Genomic DNA, 15,287 nt, shown 5'->3' with positions numbered 1-15,287 from the left:
AGGCAATTACCATTTAAAACCTTTTTTTAAAAAAGGAAATAAAAAAGGAAATAGCAAAATAAATGTTCCAAAAGCATGTGGGAGCAGGCTTTTAAGTCTCAGTTCTGTTTTTGAGTCGGAAAACTGAGTGGAAATGGACAAGCCCCTGTAAAAATACAAGAAGCCCGATCAGCTACTAAGGCCCCCTTCTGAGAGCAGGCAGAAGGTCCCACTTCACAAAGCACACCCACCACTGCTTCACACTTCATCTGGGAGGCAGCTGCATTCCCATCTTACAGATGAGGAAACTCAGAAGAAGTGACCTGATCCGGGTTCTGGAGCGAGTGGCACAGCTCCTGGGGGTCCCAGACAAGGGCCCTCCCAGCTGCACCTGGATGGCAGCTTTCCTCAAAGAGGCCCAACAGGAGACCAGATCCACAGAAGAAACATAATGAAACATTTAAAATGGCACATGGCCCTGAGGGAATCCCTAAATAATTCTCCAACTTTTAAAGTATACATAAGTTAGCTCCTATACTGCATAAAGTATACAAAAATATTTTAAAAGGAAAAAAAAAATGGGATGAACAAGGACGGCACACAAAAAGGAAGAAACATAACAAAAGCCTGTGATCAAAATCTCACTTGTGAACATACAGGCAAAAATCCAAAATGAAACCCTAGCTAATCAAATCCATACTCTTTTTCAAAAAATCACTTTCAATGGTCAGATGATTTAAATGGAAGGCAGGGACAATGAGCAAGGTGATCACTGGCTTCATCATAACACGGAAAATATAGATCTACAATTCAAATTTAATTTTCCCAATCATGGCATTCAATAGCCTATAGGACCCCTTCTTGATTAAAACTACAGACAAAATTAAACTCCACAATAAAGAGAAACTATTTAAAATAAGGAGCCAACTCTAACTTAATGGAGATATACTAGAATGGCTTCATTTCAGAACTAGAAGCAACCTTAATTGCTACAGTTAAGCCCCCTCATTTTCCAGATGAAGAGACTATAGAAACAGGGCCCAGAGAGGTTAAGTAACTTGCCTAATGTTACTCAGCTACTAGATGGCAGAGCCAAGAACCAGACCCATGTCTTCTGACTCCAAGTCTGAACCTTTCTGTCATTTCTATTTTACATAGCATGAGAAATGCTGACAATAGCTATTATCTGGAAAAAAAGAAACAAAAAGGTATAATATAGAAAAATAAATAAAATATTATACTGCAGACAAAGCTTGCCCACCTAGAAAATTCAGAGGGGAGAGGAGTAGTTACTAGAGATTAGTGAGTTTTTACATGTAAGCCGATGTCTCAGCTTAAACACAAAAGGGACCATCTCCACTCACACAATGATGAAAGCATTAAGTTACTAAACTCAGGGATGTACTTGGGCCACAATAATACTTAACCCATGAAAATAATAAAACCTTGAAAGGAGAGATGAAATACAAGGACTCTACCTTCTCCTAGCTGGAAAAACTTAATAAAGCCAAAAAGAGAATTTCCTCGAATTTCAGAAATAAATAAGCTACTACTAATTAAAAGCCCCAGAGATCGGGATCCAATTTCATTTTTTGCATACGGACAATCAGGTGACCTAGCATCATATATTAGGCAATTCCCAATGATGTGCTTTGCAAGCCTTGTCAAAATCAAGTTTCCAGATATATGTGGATTTTTTGTGTGTGTGCTCTAATCTATGTTTTGCTGGTCTATGTTTTTATGGCCACTCTCCAAACCAAACTGTTTTAATAAACTCCTACTATTTTAGTGGTTACTCCAGATACTTACTTTGTAATATGTATACTTGCTGCTGCTGCTGCTAAGTCGCTTCAGTCGTGTCCGACTCTGTGCGACCCCATAGATGGCAGCCCACCAGGCTCCCCCGTCCCTGGGATTCTCCAGGCAAGAATACTGGAGTGGGTTGCCATTTCCTTCTCCAATGCATGAAAGTGAAAAGTGAAAGTGAATCTCTCAGTTGTGTCCAATTCCTAGCGACCCCATGGACTACAGGCTCCTCTTTCCATGGGATTTTCCAGGCAACAGTACTGGAGTGGGGTGCCATTGCCTTCTCCGAATATGTATGCTTAAGGTAGTCTAAAATCACTCAACATCTTTACCCTCTGCTCAAGCAACTGAAGGGCTTCCCAGGTGGTGCTAGTGGTAAAGAACCCGCCTTCCAAGGCAGGAGACTTAAGAGATGTGGGTTTGATCCCTGGGTTGGGAAGATCTTTTGGAGGACGGCACAGCAACCCACTCTAGTATTCTTGCCTGAAGAATCCCATGGACAGAGGAGCCTGGCAGGCTACAGTCCATAGCGCCGTACAGAGTGGGACATGACTAAAGCGACTTAGCACACACACAAGAAATTCAAAACCTTAGAATGCCAACTCAGTCACTCCACCTCCCAACTTACATTCTACTGCTATCCAGTGAAGGTTGATAGATCGAAGTTGCTATTTCACTATCTTCTGCCTTCCATTGTTATGGGGGGAAATAAGCTGTAAGTCTAATAAATATTCCTCTACAGGTATTCTTTTATCTGTCTCATTTCTCTCACTAGTTTTATGATCTTCTGTCTCTGGTGTTCAGTTTCACTAATATGTTGTCTACGTATGGATTCATTTTTAGGTAATATACTTGGAATTTGTTGGATTTCCTGAATCTGAGAATAAACGTTCCTCTTGTTTACTCTCTGCCAGCAATTCATTTTTAATTTATTTATTTAGCCTCAGCTCCAAATCTACCCTTCTTTGCCCTGCTTTGTGATACTAGAGTGAGACATTTCTTCCTGACTAGGCAGCTCTATGCTCTTGATGATGTGGTTTAGTTGCTATGTCTGACTCTTTTGCAACCCCATGGACTATAGCTCACCCCTCTCTCCATGGAATTTCTCAGGCAAGAATACTGGAATGGGTTGCCATTTCCTTCTCCAGGGGATCTTCCTGACCCAGGGATCAAACCCATGTCTCCTGAATTGGCAGGCAGATTCTTTATCACTGAGCAACCAGGGAAGCCCAGCTAGCTCTATGTTAGGCTTTGTCTATATAAGTTGCTTGAAAAACACTGCAAGGGCAGATCAGGAAGAAGGAACTCTCTCCCTTTCGGCTTGCTGTTTTCCGTGTGGCCACCTTTGGTTCAGGGTATGAGGGTGTGGTTGCGTTCACCTCAATGGCCTTCAGTTCAACTTTGGCCTGCACAGTCCAACAAGCTTCTCTCCACTCCACAGCAGGCTACTTCTGCAATTCAGTTGTGTTGGCAACCCTCTGAAAGGCTGCACACCATGGCCTTTCCTCAAAGGTTTCAATCTCAGACTTGCAGGGAGGAGCTCTCCTCTAAGCTGCTTCATTTTTCACTCTCCCAATAGCACCCCATTCCAGTACTGTTGCCCGGAAAATCCCATGGATGGAGGAGCCTGGTAGGCTGCAGTCCATGGGGTCACTAAGAGTCGGACACGACTGAGCGACTTCACTTTCACTTTCCACTTTCATGCATTGGAGAAGCAAATGGTAACCCACTCCAGTGTTCTTGCCTGGAGAATCCCATGGACTGAGAAGCCTGGTAGGCTGCAGTCCATGGGGTCGCACAGAGTCGGACACGACTGAAGCGACTTAGTAGTAGTAGTAGTACCAGATATAGTAACTGCTTTTATCCTTTTTAGTAATTAGCCATCTTTAAAGTTAGCAATTCTTTATGTTAAAATTTCCCTGTTCAAACTACCTGTCTTGTTTCTGTATCCTGATACAATCTCTTCCTGAAACTATGATTAGACATTACACCCTCTGGCTCTACCACTTCCTTTGCCTTTATTTTCTTTCTGTCTCTTTGTGCTACATTTGCAAAGTTCCTTCAGCTCTATGTTCCAATTCCTTCTTTATCTTCTCATATCTTCTCTCTTCAACTGTCTCTAATATCTCACTTTGTTGTTGTTTAGTCGTTAAGTCATGTCTGACTTTTTTGCTACTGCGTGGACTGTAGCCTGCCAGGCTCCTCTGTCCATGGACAGGCTCCTCTGTCCTCTGTCCCAGGCAAGAATACTGGAGTAGGTTGCCATTTTCTTCTCCAGGGGATCTTCTTGACCCAGGGATCAAACCCACATCTCTTGCATTGGCAGGTGCATTCTTTACCACTGAGCTACCTGGGAAGCCCCAATATCTTGCTTACCCTGTGTATAATTTCAATGTTCATATATTTCATTTCTACAAATTCTATTTAGTCCTTTTAAAAATCTGTTAAGTCAAATTTTTATATTTGCTTACTCTTTGGTAAGCAAAGTAATTTTCAATTTACTTATTTTCAATTTATTTCTTTAAACACAGTAAATATTTTTGTTTTATTTTTCAGTTCAGTTCCAACTCTTTGTGACCCCATGGACTGCAGCACGCCAAGTTTACCTGTCCATCACCAACTCCCAGAGCTCACTCAGACTCATGTCCATCAAGTCAGTGATGTCATCCAACCATCTCATCCTCTGTCGTCCCCTTCACCTTCTGCCTTTAATCTTTCCCAGCATCAGGGACTTTTCAAATGAGTCAGTTCCTTGCATCAGGTGGCCATAAGTATTGGAGTTTCAGCTTCATCATCAGTCCTTCCAATGAATATTCAGGACTGATTTCCTTTAGGATGGACTGGTTGGATCTCCTTGCAGTCCAAGGGACTCTCAAGAGTCTTCTCCATCACCACAGTTCAAGAGCATCAATTCTTTGGTGCTCAGCTTTCTTCACAGTCCAACTCTCACATCCATACATGACTACTGGAAAAACCATAGCTTTGACTAGAAGGACCTTTTTGGCAAAGTAATGTCTCTCTGCTTTTTAATATGCTGTCTAGGTTGGTCATTCTTTAGGAGCAAGCATCTTTTAATTTCATGACTGCAGTCACCATCTGCAGTGGTTTGGGAGCCCCCCAAAATAAAGTCTGTTACTGCTTCCATTGTTTCCCCATCTATTTGCCATTAAGTGATGGGACCAGATGCTGTGATCTTAGTTTCCTGAATGCTGAATTTTAAGCCAACTTTTTGACTCTCCTCTTTCACTTTCATCAAGAGGCTCTTTAGTTCTTCTTTGCTTTCTGCCATAAGGGTGGTGTCATCTGCATATCTGAGGTTATTGAGATTTGTCCCAACAATCTTGATTCCAGCTTGTGCTTCATCCAGCCCAGTGTTTCTCATGATGTACTTACTCTGCATATAAGTTAAATAAACAGGGTGACAATATACAGTTTTGATGTACTCCTTTACTGATTTGGAACCAGTCTGTTGTTCCATGTCCAGTCCTAACTGTTGCTCCCTGACCTGCATATAAGTTTCTCAAGAGGCAGGTCAGGTGGTCTGGTATTCCCACCTCCTGAAGAACTTTCCATAGTTTGTTGTGATCCACACAGTCAAAGCCTTTGGTGTAGTCAATAAAGCAGAAGTAGATGTTATTCTGGAACTCTCTTGCTTTTCCAATGATCCAGCAGATGTTGGCAATTTGATCTCTGGTTCCTCTGCCTTTTCTAAATCCAGCTTTAACATCTGGAAGTTCACGGTTCATGAACTGTTGAAGCCTGGCTTGGAGAATTTTGAGCATTACTTTACTAGCGTGTGAAATGAGTGCAATTGCGCATTAGTCTGAGCATTCTTTGGCATTGCCTTTCTTTGGGATTGGAATGAAAACTGACCTTTTCTAGTCCTGTGGCCACTGCTGAGTGCATACTGAGTGCTGTAGCATATTGAGTGCAGTACTTTCACAGCATCATCTTTCAGGATTTGAAATAGCTCAACTGGAATTCCATCACCTCCACTAGCTTTGTTTGTAGTGATTCTTCCTAAGGCCCACTTGACTTTGCACTCCAGGATGTCTGGCTCTAGGTCAGTGATCACACCATCGTGATTATCTGGGTCATGAAGATCTTTTTTGTGTAGTTCTTCTGTGTATTCTTGCCACCTCTTCTTAATATCTTCTGCTTCTGTTAGGTCTATATTGTTTCTGTCCTTTATTGTGCCCATCTTTGCATGAAAAGTTCCCTTGGTATCTCTAATTTCCTTGAAGAGATCTCTAGTGTTTCCCATTCTGTTGTTTTCCTCTATTTCTTTGCATTGATCACTTAGAAAGGCTTTCTTATCTCTCCTTGCTATTCTTTGGAACTCTGCATTCAAATGGATATATCTTTTCTTTTCTCCTTTGCCTTTTACTTCTCTTCTTTTCTCAGCTATTTGTAAGGCCTCGTCAAACAACCATTTTGCCTTTTTGCATTTCTTTTTCTTGGGGATGGTCTTGATCACTGCCTCCTGTACAATGTCATGAACCTTGTCCATAGTTCTTTAGGCACTTGGTCTACCAGATCAAATCCCTTGAATCTATTTGTCACTTCCACTATATAATCCTAAGGGATATAATTTAGGTCATACCTGAATGGTCTAGTGGTTTTCCCTACTTTCTTCAATTTTTAGTGTCTGATAATTCCAGTACATGAAGTAATTGCAGGTTTAAATCTGCTGTCTATTGCTTATGCTGGCTCCCCATCATGGTGACTTGTTTCTTTGTGTTTGTGATTTTTTATTGTGAGCTCATGTGCTTGAAACTTTATCTGTGATAATTATTAAAAGCCTCGTTGGAAGATTCCTCAAGAGAGAGTTGTGTTTGCTTCTGCAAGATAAAATAAATTCTAGGCTTCAGGCTTCCAGTGAAAATAAAAGTGAAAGTGAAAGTCACTCGTCGAGTCCGACTCTTTGCGACCCCATGTACTTTACAGCCCATGGAATTCTCCAGGCCAGAATACTGGAGTGGGTAGCCTTTTCCTTTTCCAGAGGATCTTCCCAACCCAGGGATCGAACCCAGGTCTCTCACATTGCAGGCGGATTCTTTACCAGCTGAACCGCAAGCAAAGGCCAAGAATACTGGAGTGGGTAGCCTATCCCTTCTCCAGGGGATCTTCCTGACCCAGGAATTGAATCCGGGTCTCCTGCATTGCAGGTGGATTCTTTTCCAACTGAGCTATGAGGGGAGCTTCTAGATCACATAGTTAATATGAATTTGGGCAATGAACCCAAGAAAAGACTGGCTTGTGGCTTCAAATTCTCAATTTTTTGCTCTCTTCCAACCACTAACAAGATCAAAACAGACACATTTTCTTGCTGTCCTCCTCTATGGGGGGGTTCCTAATATTCTCTTATACTAATGATGATGTACTTTGTTTAGGGATCCCAGCTTTATATGAGGGATCTTATCAGATTCTCTATCTTGGCTAGTCCCTAGGAACACTCATAGCTATCAAAACTGAAGATCAGTGCTAAAAGGATTCAGCATACATCCCCAGAGAGAAGGCCAATTTCAGAGTTAGGTTTTCTCTCTGGATTAATTCACTTAACATATTTGAATAGTCACTATTGTACATGCTTGGGACACGCTAGTGAACAAAATAGACAAAGATCCTTGTCCTCACAGGGTTTATAGTCTAGCAGGAGGGAGGAAGACAAAGAAGTAAATTCTATACTATGTTATAAAGTAATTTAAAAAACAGATTAGGTGAGGGGTACAGGTGTAACATTAAATATGGTATAAGGTGTCAGGGTGTAAGGAGATGACTTTTCAGCAAAGACCTAAAGGAGGTGAGGAGCAAACCAGGGTGGTACCTGGAAGAGAAGTGATCCGGTCAGAGGGGAAAGCTGGTGCAAAAGTGCTGAGGCAGGAATATGCCTGGTGAGTTCAGGGAGCTGCAAGGAGGCTGGAGTGATTAGAGTAGGATGAGCAAGGGGATGTGGGTGAGGGAGGTGGTGTGAGAGCTAACAGGGTCAGATCTCAAAGGGCCTTGGGAGCTACTGGAAGGGCTCTGGCTTTAATGCAGAGTGAGACAGGAGCCCAAGCAGAGTTTCAGGTAGAAAAGAGACATGATTTGACTTACACTTGAAAAGGATCCCTCAGACTGGTGGGTTGACTGACTTTTACACTAAGTGAAACAGAGATGCCTGCTTTTGTTTGTGTATTGACCTCTGAAGAGTCCCTGCTATCTTGTAAGTCAGGACACAGTCTTCTTTGTCAGTGGGGAGGCTGTTCAGAGTATCTCGTCTACCACATTAGAAACTCCCAGGTTTCTAAACATAGCACAAAGCTGTTGTCCAAAGAACAGGATAAAAACTAGAGATCATTGAAAAATAAAAGTAATGGATAGTATGGCAAAGCAGAAATGAAATAGGATTAGAAATCATTACTTAAGAATTTTTAAGACAAGAACTAACCAGATCCAGACCTGAAAAAGTACTACTGCAATGTACTCCAGATGGAACCCTACTTTTTAAACCATAAAATAATTAGAATAAAATATAATGACAAATGAAAGAACCTGGTCTTGGCAACAAAGGTGTCTCTGTACAGAGCGGGGTGATCAGAGCTTGTAACCTGAATTGTGCTTCTGAAAAGTCTCGTAAAACTCCCATGGTACTTGCCCCCTCTGGGACCCTCCCCACACCTAACTATACCTTGCATTCATGAAGTACTAATACACATTTATTGAACTGCATTTTAGACCACTCAGTGAATATTTAAAATGTTTATAAATAAAAAGTCTACCTAACATATCAGTAAAGAAAATCATGTCTTGGAGAAGATGATGGCAAACCACTCCAGTATTCTTGCCTGGAGAAGCCCATGGACAGAGGAGCCTGGTGGGCTATGTCTGTGGGGTCGAAAAACAGTCAGACACAACTTAGTGACTAAACAAGGCCATGCCAAAAATATTTTCAAGAGTAAAGGATATTTTCTTACCTCAATTGTTGCTTTTAAAATAGCATTTTAAAAAGATAAAATTAATATGCCCAAACATTGTTAATAAAAGACAAAGTTACTAAGTTATTATATATCCAGGGCATCTCTGGGAGGCAGAGGTTATATATTGGCTTCTAATTTAAAAGTGTTCACTTTATGAAACATGATTTGGCTTTGGTTGGCCTTTTATAATTTACATAAAACAAAGTTGATTTTCCTCAATTCTGTGATTCAGATATTTCCCACACTGAGCAAATAATGAAATTTGAATTAATACAAAAAAGAAAACCATGTCTCATAATATGTTTTTTTTAAGTTAAAACAATGTGCACTATGACACTTAAAGAAATGAAAGTAAAATTTAACAATAGTCATCTCTGAATGGTGGGATTAGTGGATTATTACTTTTTGTGCTAAATTTTCCCCAGTAAATGTTCTAGGTATTATACACACACACACCATAAACATATGGTAAATCTATAACCGGCAGAGCAGGTAGAAAGAGATAAATATCATTACTATTAATTGCAGAAGACTTAGGTAAGACATGTGAGAGCATGTTGAAATATCTATTAAAGAAGCCTTTATACTTGTCAAAGAAACAAAAATGAAAGACTGAGGTATACCATTTCAGATAAATTAGCCAGCAAGAAAAAGGTCACAGTGTGGAATGCTGGTGAGCTTATTGTGAAATAGCACTGCTGGTAGTAATACATATTAGTCCAAGCGTGGACCAAAACAGTCTAACAATACGTATCAAGAGGAATAAAAACGCTCAAATCCTCTTACTCAGTAACCCTATTCCAGAGACTCACCATAAGAAAATGGTTTTTAAAAGGGAATATACTTTAAGCATGTACATTGAGCCACCTATACAAAGAGACTAACAAAGAACAATTTTTTGACAGAGGATACTCAAAGAAACATGAACAAGAATAATAAAAAATTAGCAATGCCCAAATGCTAATGAAGACATTTTATAAGGAGGCAGCGATTTTACAGGGAGATAATCATTTTATAGGAAAATAGTTCAGAGTTTGGTCTTTAGCAACAGACAGATAATCAAAGATGAATAAGACATGAACCCTACCCCAAGGGTCTACAGTTTAAAACACTGCCATTTATCAACTGTGTGACTTTGAGTAAGTTCCTTCACCTCCCTACCCCTCAGTTTTCTCACCTGTAAAATCAACTATAAAAACCATTTATAAGGGAATATCTGAATACTCACTAGGTGACAAGGGATACTATGGAATTGCTTCGTTTTTAGTCTGCTGATGATACTGTGTTTCTTAAGTCCTTATCTTTTAGTTGTTAAGTACTAAAATACTTTTGAAGAAAATGCAGTAACATTTGTCTGTACTTTTCGTACTTTTCTTATGACATTGCTGTAGTCAGTGTACTTCTCTGTGTGTGTGTGTGTCGCACACACACGTTTCTACTCAGCAAGACTATATTTCCAAGGCACAAGCAATCCTTCCGTACCTACTACCTTCTGCAGACCTCAGTGCATGCGGAAGGTGCTCAAATATTTGTTAAATTAAACAAGCAAACAAAAAAAGGCCACACATATTCCAATGATGAGAAAAATACCCTGAAGCAAGGATTACGTTTAATACACCTTTTTCTACCTGAGGTCCAAAATCAAAGTCCATGGGCACGAAGAGCAGGGTAGAAAGCTGCCCTCCTGGCTGGTGAGGGGCTCCTTCCTTGGGGAGGGAAGTGCAGATACTGTGGCCAGGCTGGGCCCTCCCGACACACTCCTAGCACAGCCGTAGCTCATTTACTAGGCGTGCTCCATCTACACAGTCTCCATGGCCACACTGTGGGCCCACCCTGGGTATGGTCTCCGAAGTGGTGGGCAGCCCGAAGAAGAAGCCCGGGCACCCCCCAGAGGAGCAGCAGCATAGACCACTGAAAGACTTAGGAACATCCTGGTGCCCAAGCCAGGAATACCAGCTGGAGACTGAGCCACCAGGCTCCTGGGGCAGGTGTGGTGCTGGGCTGGGACCACAGCTCCGCTCCTCAGAGGAGCTGATGAAGGGAACGGGGAGTGGGTCAGGGATGGCCTGCAACAGGAAGAAGGGACTGGGACCCGGAAGGGACTAGGAAGCAACTGCTGCCTGCTGTGTAACCTGGGGCTTGGCTGGCCTAGGCCGGTCCTTCCCCTGTGCGGTAGGATGTGGGAGACCACAGGAATGCCAGCAACGCTAGTACATCACTGTAGAAAACTGAATTCCTGAGCACTTCACTATCGGGGAGGCTTACTCAGACAACGACACAGCTATGGAATGAGGACTCATCCAGTTGTGGGGGGTGGTGGGGGGGCGCCTGGAGGAGGGAAGCTCCCTCTGCCTGCAGTAGAGGACGGGCAGGAAGAGCTACAAAGAGGAGCCCACATCTGGTTGACTCTGGGGGGGGCAGAAAAAGATGGAAAGAAAAACAACAGCACGTATTGAAAGCTCACGGTGGTCTAGGTGCTGGTTAGGCACTTAAGCTTCCTTCCTGAAGCAGGACCACACAAAGGCCTGTGAGAATACAAGTGTGTCTGATTTCTTTCCCCTCCTAACGAAGCCCACTAAAGCTGCCAGAGGCCCTGGGCTGGACTCAGCAGGCTAGGAGGGACCTTCTATCTATTCCTCTTCCCTTGTTAACACGGAAAAACTCCATAAAATGAATTTTTAGACTTCCCTGGTGATCCAGTGGTTAAGAATCTGCCTTGCAATGCAGGGGATGAAGTTTCGATCCCTGGTCAGGGAACTAAGATCCCACATGCTCTGGGGAAACGAAGCCCACGCAGCACAGTGAAGACCCAGCCCACGAGCAGTGATCAGAGATGGATGTCAAGATAGACTCAGGAAGCTCAAAAACAGGAAACCAAATGGATAATTGCTAGAGTTAGATTGCCTAAAATATTATATGGTCATCAAGAAGCGTGTTGTTAAAGATTCGTGAATGGCATGCACACCCCATATGAAGTGAAAAAGAATCAGGTTACAAATGAATATGATCCCAACTTTATGGGGGAAAAGTATAACACGTTTTTTAAAAGACTGAAATCTAAATATTCAAGGGGTCTATCTCCATGTGGTGGAATTAGGGGTGATAAGCTTCTTCCTTCTTAGTGTCTGTTTTCTCCAACAAATATGTTTTACTTTTTTAAAATTAGATAACAACACACACCAAAAAAAAAATGTTCTTTAAATGCACCCACACAATTGAAAACAGGCCCAGCAGGGCAGGCTCACCTTCTGCAGGATGGGGGCGGGGCAGGCGCTGTCAAACAGGACTGAGTTGAAGACTCCATACACGCCCTCGCCAAGGTGGTACACAACGCTCTTGGGGGAGGAACTGGTTTCCTCTGCAGGGAGGGGAGGGGTCGGGGGGCACAAGCAGCATGTGAGGGGGTGGGACAACGGCGGGCTCAGCAAGCAGACAGGAGGGCTGCCCCTCCTCAGCTATGGGGCTGCTCCTGCCTCCTCCTGTGTTCATGGCTGGGTTGGAAACATCTGGCAGCTGAGCAACCCTGCCTAGAACACCCTCCAGGCTTGCACCTGAGCCCCTCGATGCCCCAGCAAAGGCTGAAAAGCAGCCCACCAGAACTCAAGACCCCAAGAGACTGAGTCAGCGGCTCAGAAGTATGCACAGTGGGGCAACGCATGAGCTGGAATGAGAAGTCGGGTCTCCAGGCTGGGCTAGAAAGTATAATCCCAGATCTGGAAAGGAGGCCAGAAGAATTCCATCGCTATGCACACATACACACAAAGAAGACCTTCCACCTGGAGCCTACTACCCATCTCTGGGAAAAACACCCAGACCTTCAGGCTGGGGGTCCCAGAGCAGAGAAAAAAGCTCCAAGATCAGAGTCAGACCTCTCACTCAAGAGTCTGCTGAGAGGACTGATCTATCGGAAGGTCAGTGAGGAGCACTGATGTTGGCAGTGTGGACAGAAAAGCCTTGAGTCAGCCTGAAAGTGTTAGTCGCTTCAGTCGTATCCAACTCTTTGCGACCCCACGGACTGTAGCCCGCCAAGCTCCTCTGTCCATGAGTCAGCCTAGCCTGGACTTGAACCCTGGCGCTGCCCCCTTCTCAGCTGTGTGACCTTGGGTGAGTGACTCATCCTCTTCATGCCTATGTTCTGTAGTCTGCAAAATGGGCTTAGACCAGTATAAGTTGTTGTCAATTATTTTCATTATGTTATGAGAAGCAGTAGGATGAGTAAGAGCTTGGACTCTGGAAAGGAGACAAACATGGGGTCAAATGCAGGGTTTACCACTTACTAGCTCTTAAGCAACTCACTTGTATTCTGTCTGGCTCTCAATTTCCTCATCTGTACTATAAAATGTGTGCTCAGTCATGTCCAACTCTTTGCAACCCCGTGCACTGTAGCCCGCCAGGCTCCTCTGTCCATGGGATTTTCCAGGCAAGAATACTACAGTGGGTTGCCATTTCCTTCTCCAGGGAATCTTTCTGACCCAGGGATCGAACCTGTGTCTCTTGCGTCTCCTGCATTGGCAGGCAGATTCTTTACCACTGCACCACATAGGAAACCCATATACAATAGGTTTAATAAAGTATCTGTTCTCCCCAAGGTTGCTTTGATCTCAATCTTCATAAAATATAAACATGCACAGGGGGAAAAAAAAGATGCTAAAAGAGTGTCTTGGGGGTGAGGAGACATGACTGTCAATTTCCCTAAAGAAGGAGCCAGTCTTCAGATTTCCCCACCCCCTAAAATCAGACCCAGCCTAGCCAACAACCGTCCTTGGCTTTAGGGAAGAACAGGCCTCCACTGCCCACCTGGAACCTACCCTCCCTGCCTGGCTGATCCAGAAGAACCTCCTTCTTGGCAATGATGCTGACTGCCAAGGTGAAGGCCGAGGTCACGTAGTAGCGCCCCAGCTTGGCAAGGATGTCCACACCACAGCCCTCCGGGAAGTATAGGTCCAAGGCTGAGTTGATCACAGAAGCAATCTGAGGGTAGAGAGACAATTACATGTTTGAAATGTGGGGTTTATGCTGGAGACTAGCTACAGCTCCAAGTCTTACTTCTTGAAAGCAGCTTTGATTTCAGGAAGAAGAACTTGGCAGCTGCTAAGACCCCAGTTGGTAACCACAGACCAAGGCAGGCAGGCAAAGATGGAGCAGGGTCAAGACCCTTACCCTTGAAAATCACCCTTCAATGCCCCCCACAATGGAAAAAGGAACTTTTAATCTAACAGTTGGTACTCAGATGGCAGAATCTGTGATGCAGATCTTTCTCTGCTGAGTAACCAGTATGCTAAACAACATATTTTTATAGACAAGATAGAGAAGGAAAAAGAAGACCAAAGTCACCCCTAATTCTAACCCCAGATTAACCTATTCAATGCTAACTTATTGGAATCACTCCTTTAATTTCTTTTTATACAAACCTGAAAATCTGATTTTTTATTATAAACATAATAGGGCTATAAGTATACAGGTTTTTATAACCTGCTTTACTCAATAAATTGAATGATCTCTCCATGTATGTAAATCTATGTAAATTCTTTTTACATAAGAATATACCATAATTTACTCAGGGACCTCAAACAGAGCCTCTGTGACAATCTAGAGAGGTGGGAGGTTCAAGAGGGAGGGAACATATGTATACCTATGGCTGATTCATGTGGATGTTTGGCAGAAAACAAACTTCTGTAAAGCAATTATCCTTCAGTTAAAATAACTTTTTTTAAGTAATTAAAGAGAAAGATTTAAAAATAAAAATATTTTAATAAATCTTATTTGCATTTACCCATAAAATATACTGGTATCATTTCCATATGATAAATATTTTTATAAAAAGATTTTTATAAAAAATTATATCTTTATAAAAGTAAAAATATTTTACATAAAAAGAATGTACTGTAATTTAGCCAATCCCTGAGCGACTTCACTTTCACTTTTCACTTTTCACTTTCATGCATTGGAGAAGGAAATGGCAACCCACTCCAGTGTTCTTGCCTGGAGAATCCCAGGGACAGGGGAGCCTGGTGGGCTGCTGTCTATGGCGTCGCACAGAGTTGGACACAACTGAAGCAACTTAGCAGCAGCAGCAGCAGCAGAGTGTTAGTTGGACCAGGGAAGTCCACTGAACTTCTGTTACGAAGAATGTTGCAATGCTCATCTTTGAAGCTAATTCTTAGTGTCCGTCACAGATTATTTTCTTAAATTCAGTTCCAAGATGTTAATATTCCAGAACGAGGCACTTACTAAGGAAAAGCGACCCCTAGTGGTTCCAGTGGGGATTGCAATGACACATTTTTCCTGATTTAATTGAGGGCAGGAGAAGGGGAGGACAGAGGATGAGATGGCTGGATGGCATCACTGACTCGATGGACGTGAGTCTGAGTGAACTCCGGGAGTTGGTGATGGACAGGAAGGCCTGGCGTGCTGCGATTCATGGGGTCGCAAAGAGTCGGACACGACTGAGCGACTGAACTGAACTGAATCTTGGCATCCAGTCCCATCACTTCATGGCAAATAGATGGGGAAACAGTGGAAACAGTGACAGACTTTGTTTTT

The 15,287-nt window shown here is 42.8% G+C and overlaps 1 protein-coding gene across 12 annotated transcripts in view; it reads right to left on the bottom strand.

Moving 5' to 3' along the window:
* AZIN2 (antizyme inhibitor 2) overlaps positions 1 to 15,287 on the bottom strand; it is a 44,055-nt gene that overhangs the window by 10,135 nt on the left and 18,633 nt on the right. For all 12 annotated transcript variants that reach the window (XM_086335189.1, XM_086335161.1, XM_086335156.1 and 9 more), the window contains 2 exons: positions 13,553 to 13,715; positions 11,990 to 12,102 (listed from right to left, as the gene is read on the bottom strand). In XM_086335189.1, coding sequence (XP_086191315.1) covers positions 11,990 to 12,102; positions 13,553 to 13,715 — 276 coding nt within the window. The remainder of the gene's footprint in view (positions 1 to 11,989; positions 12,103 to 13,552; positions 13,716 to 15,287) is intronic.

The sequence above is a fragment of the Bos grunniens genome, chromosome 2 (assembly GCF_055505025.1).
Source record: "Bos grunniens cultivar Pamir isolate PY7600 chromosome 2, Bosgru_T2T1.0, whole genome shotgun sequence".
NCBI classification, from domain to species: Eukaryota; Metazoa; Chordata; class Mammalia; order Artiodactyla; family Bovidae; genus Bos; species Bos grunniens.
The sequence above is the reverse complement of the archived record's forward strand: the minus strand, read 5'-3'. Positions and strand labels throughout refer to the sequence as shown.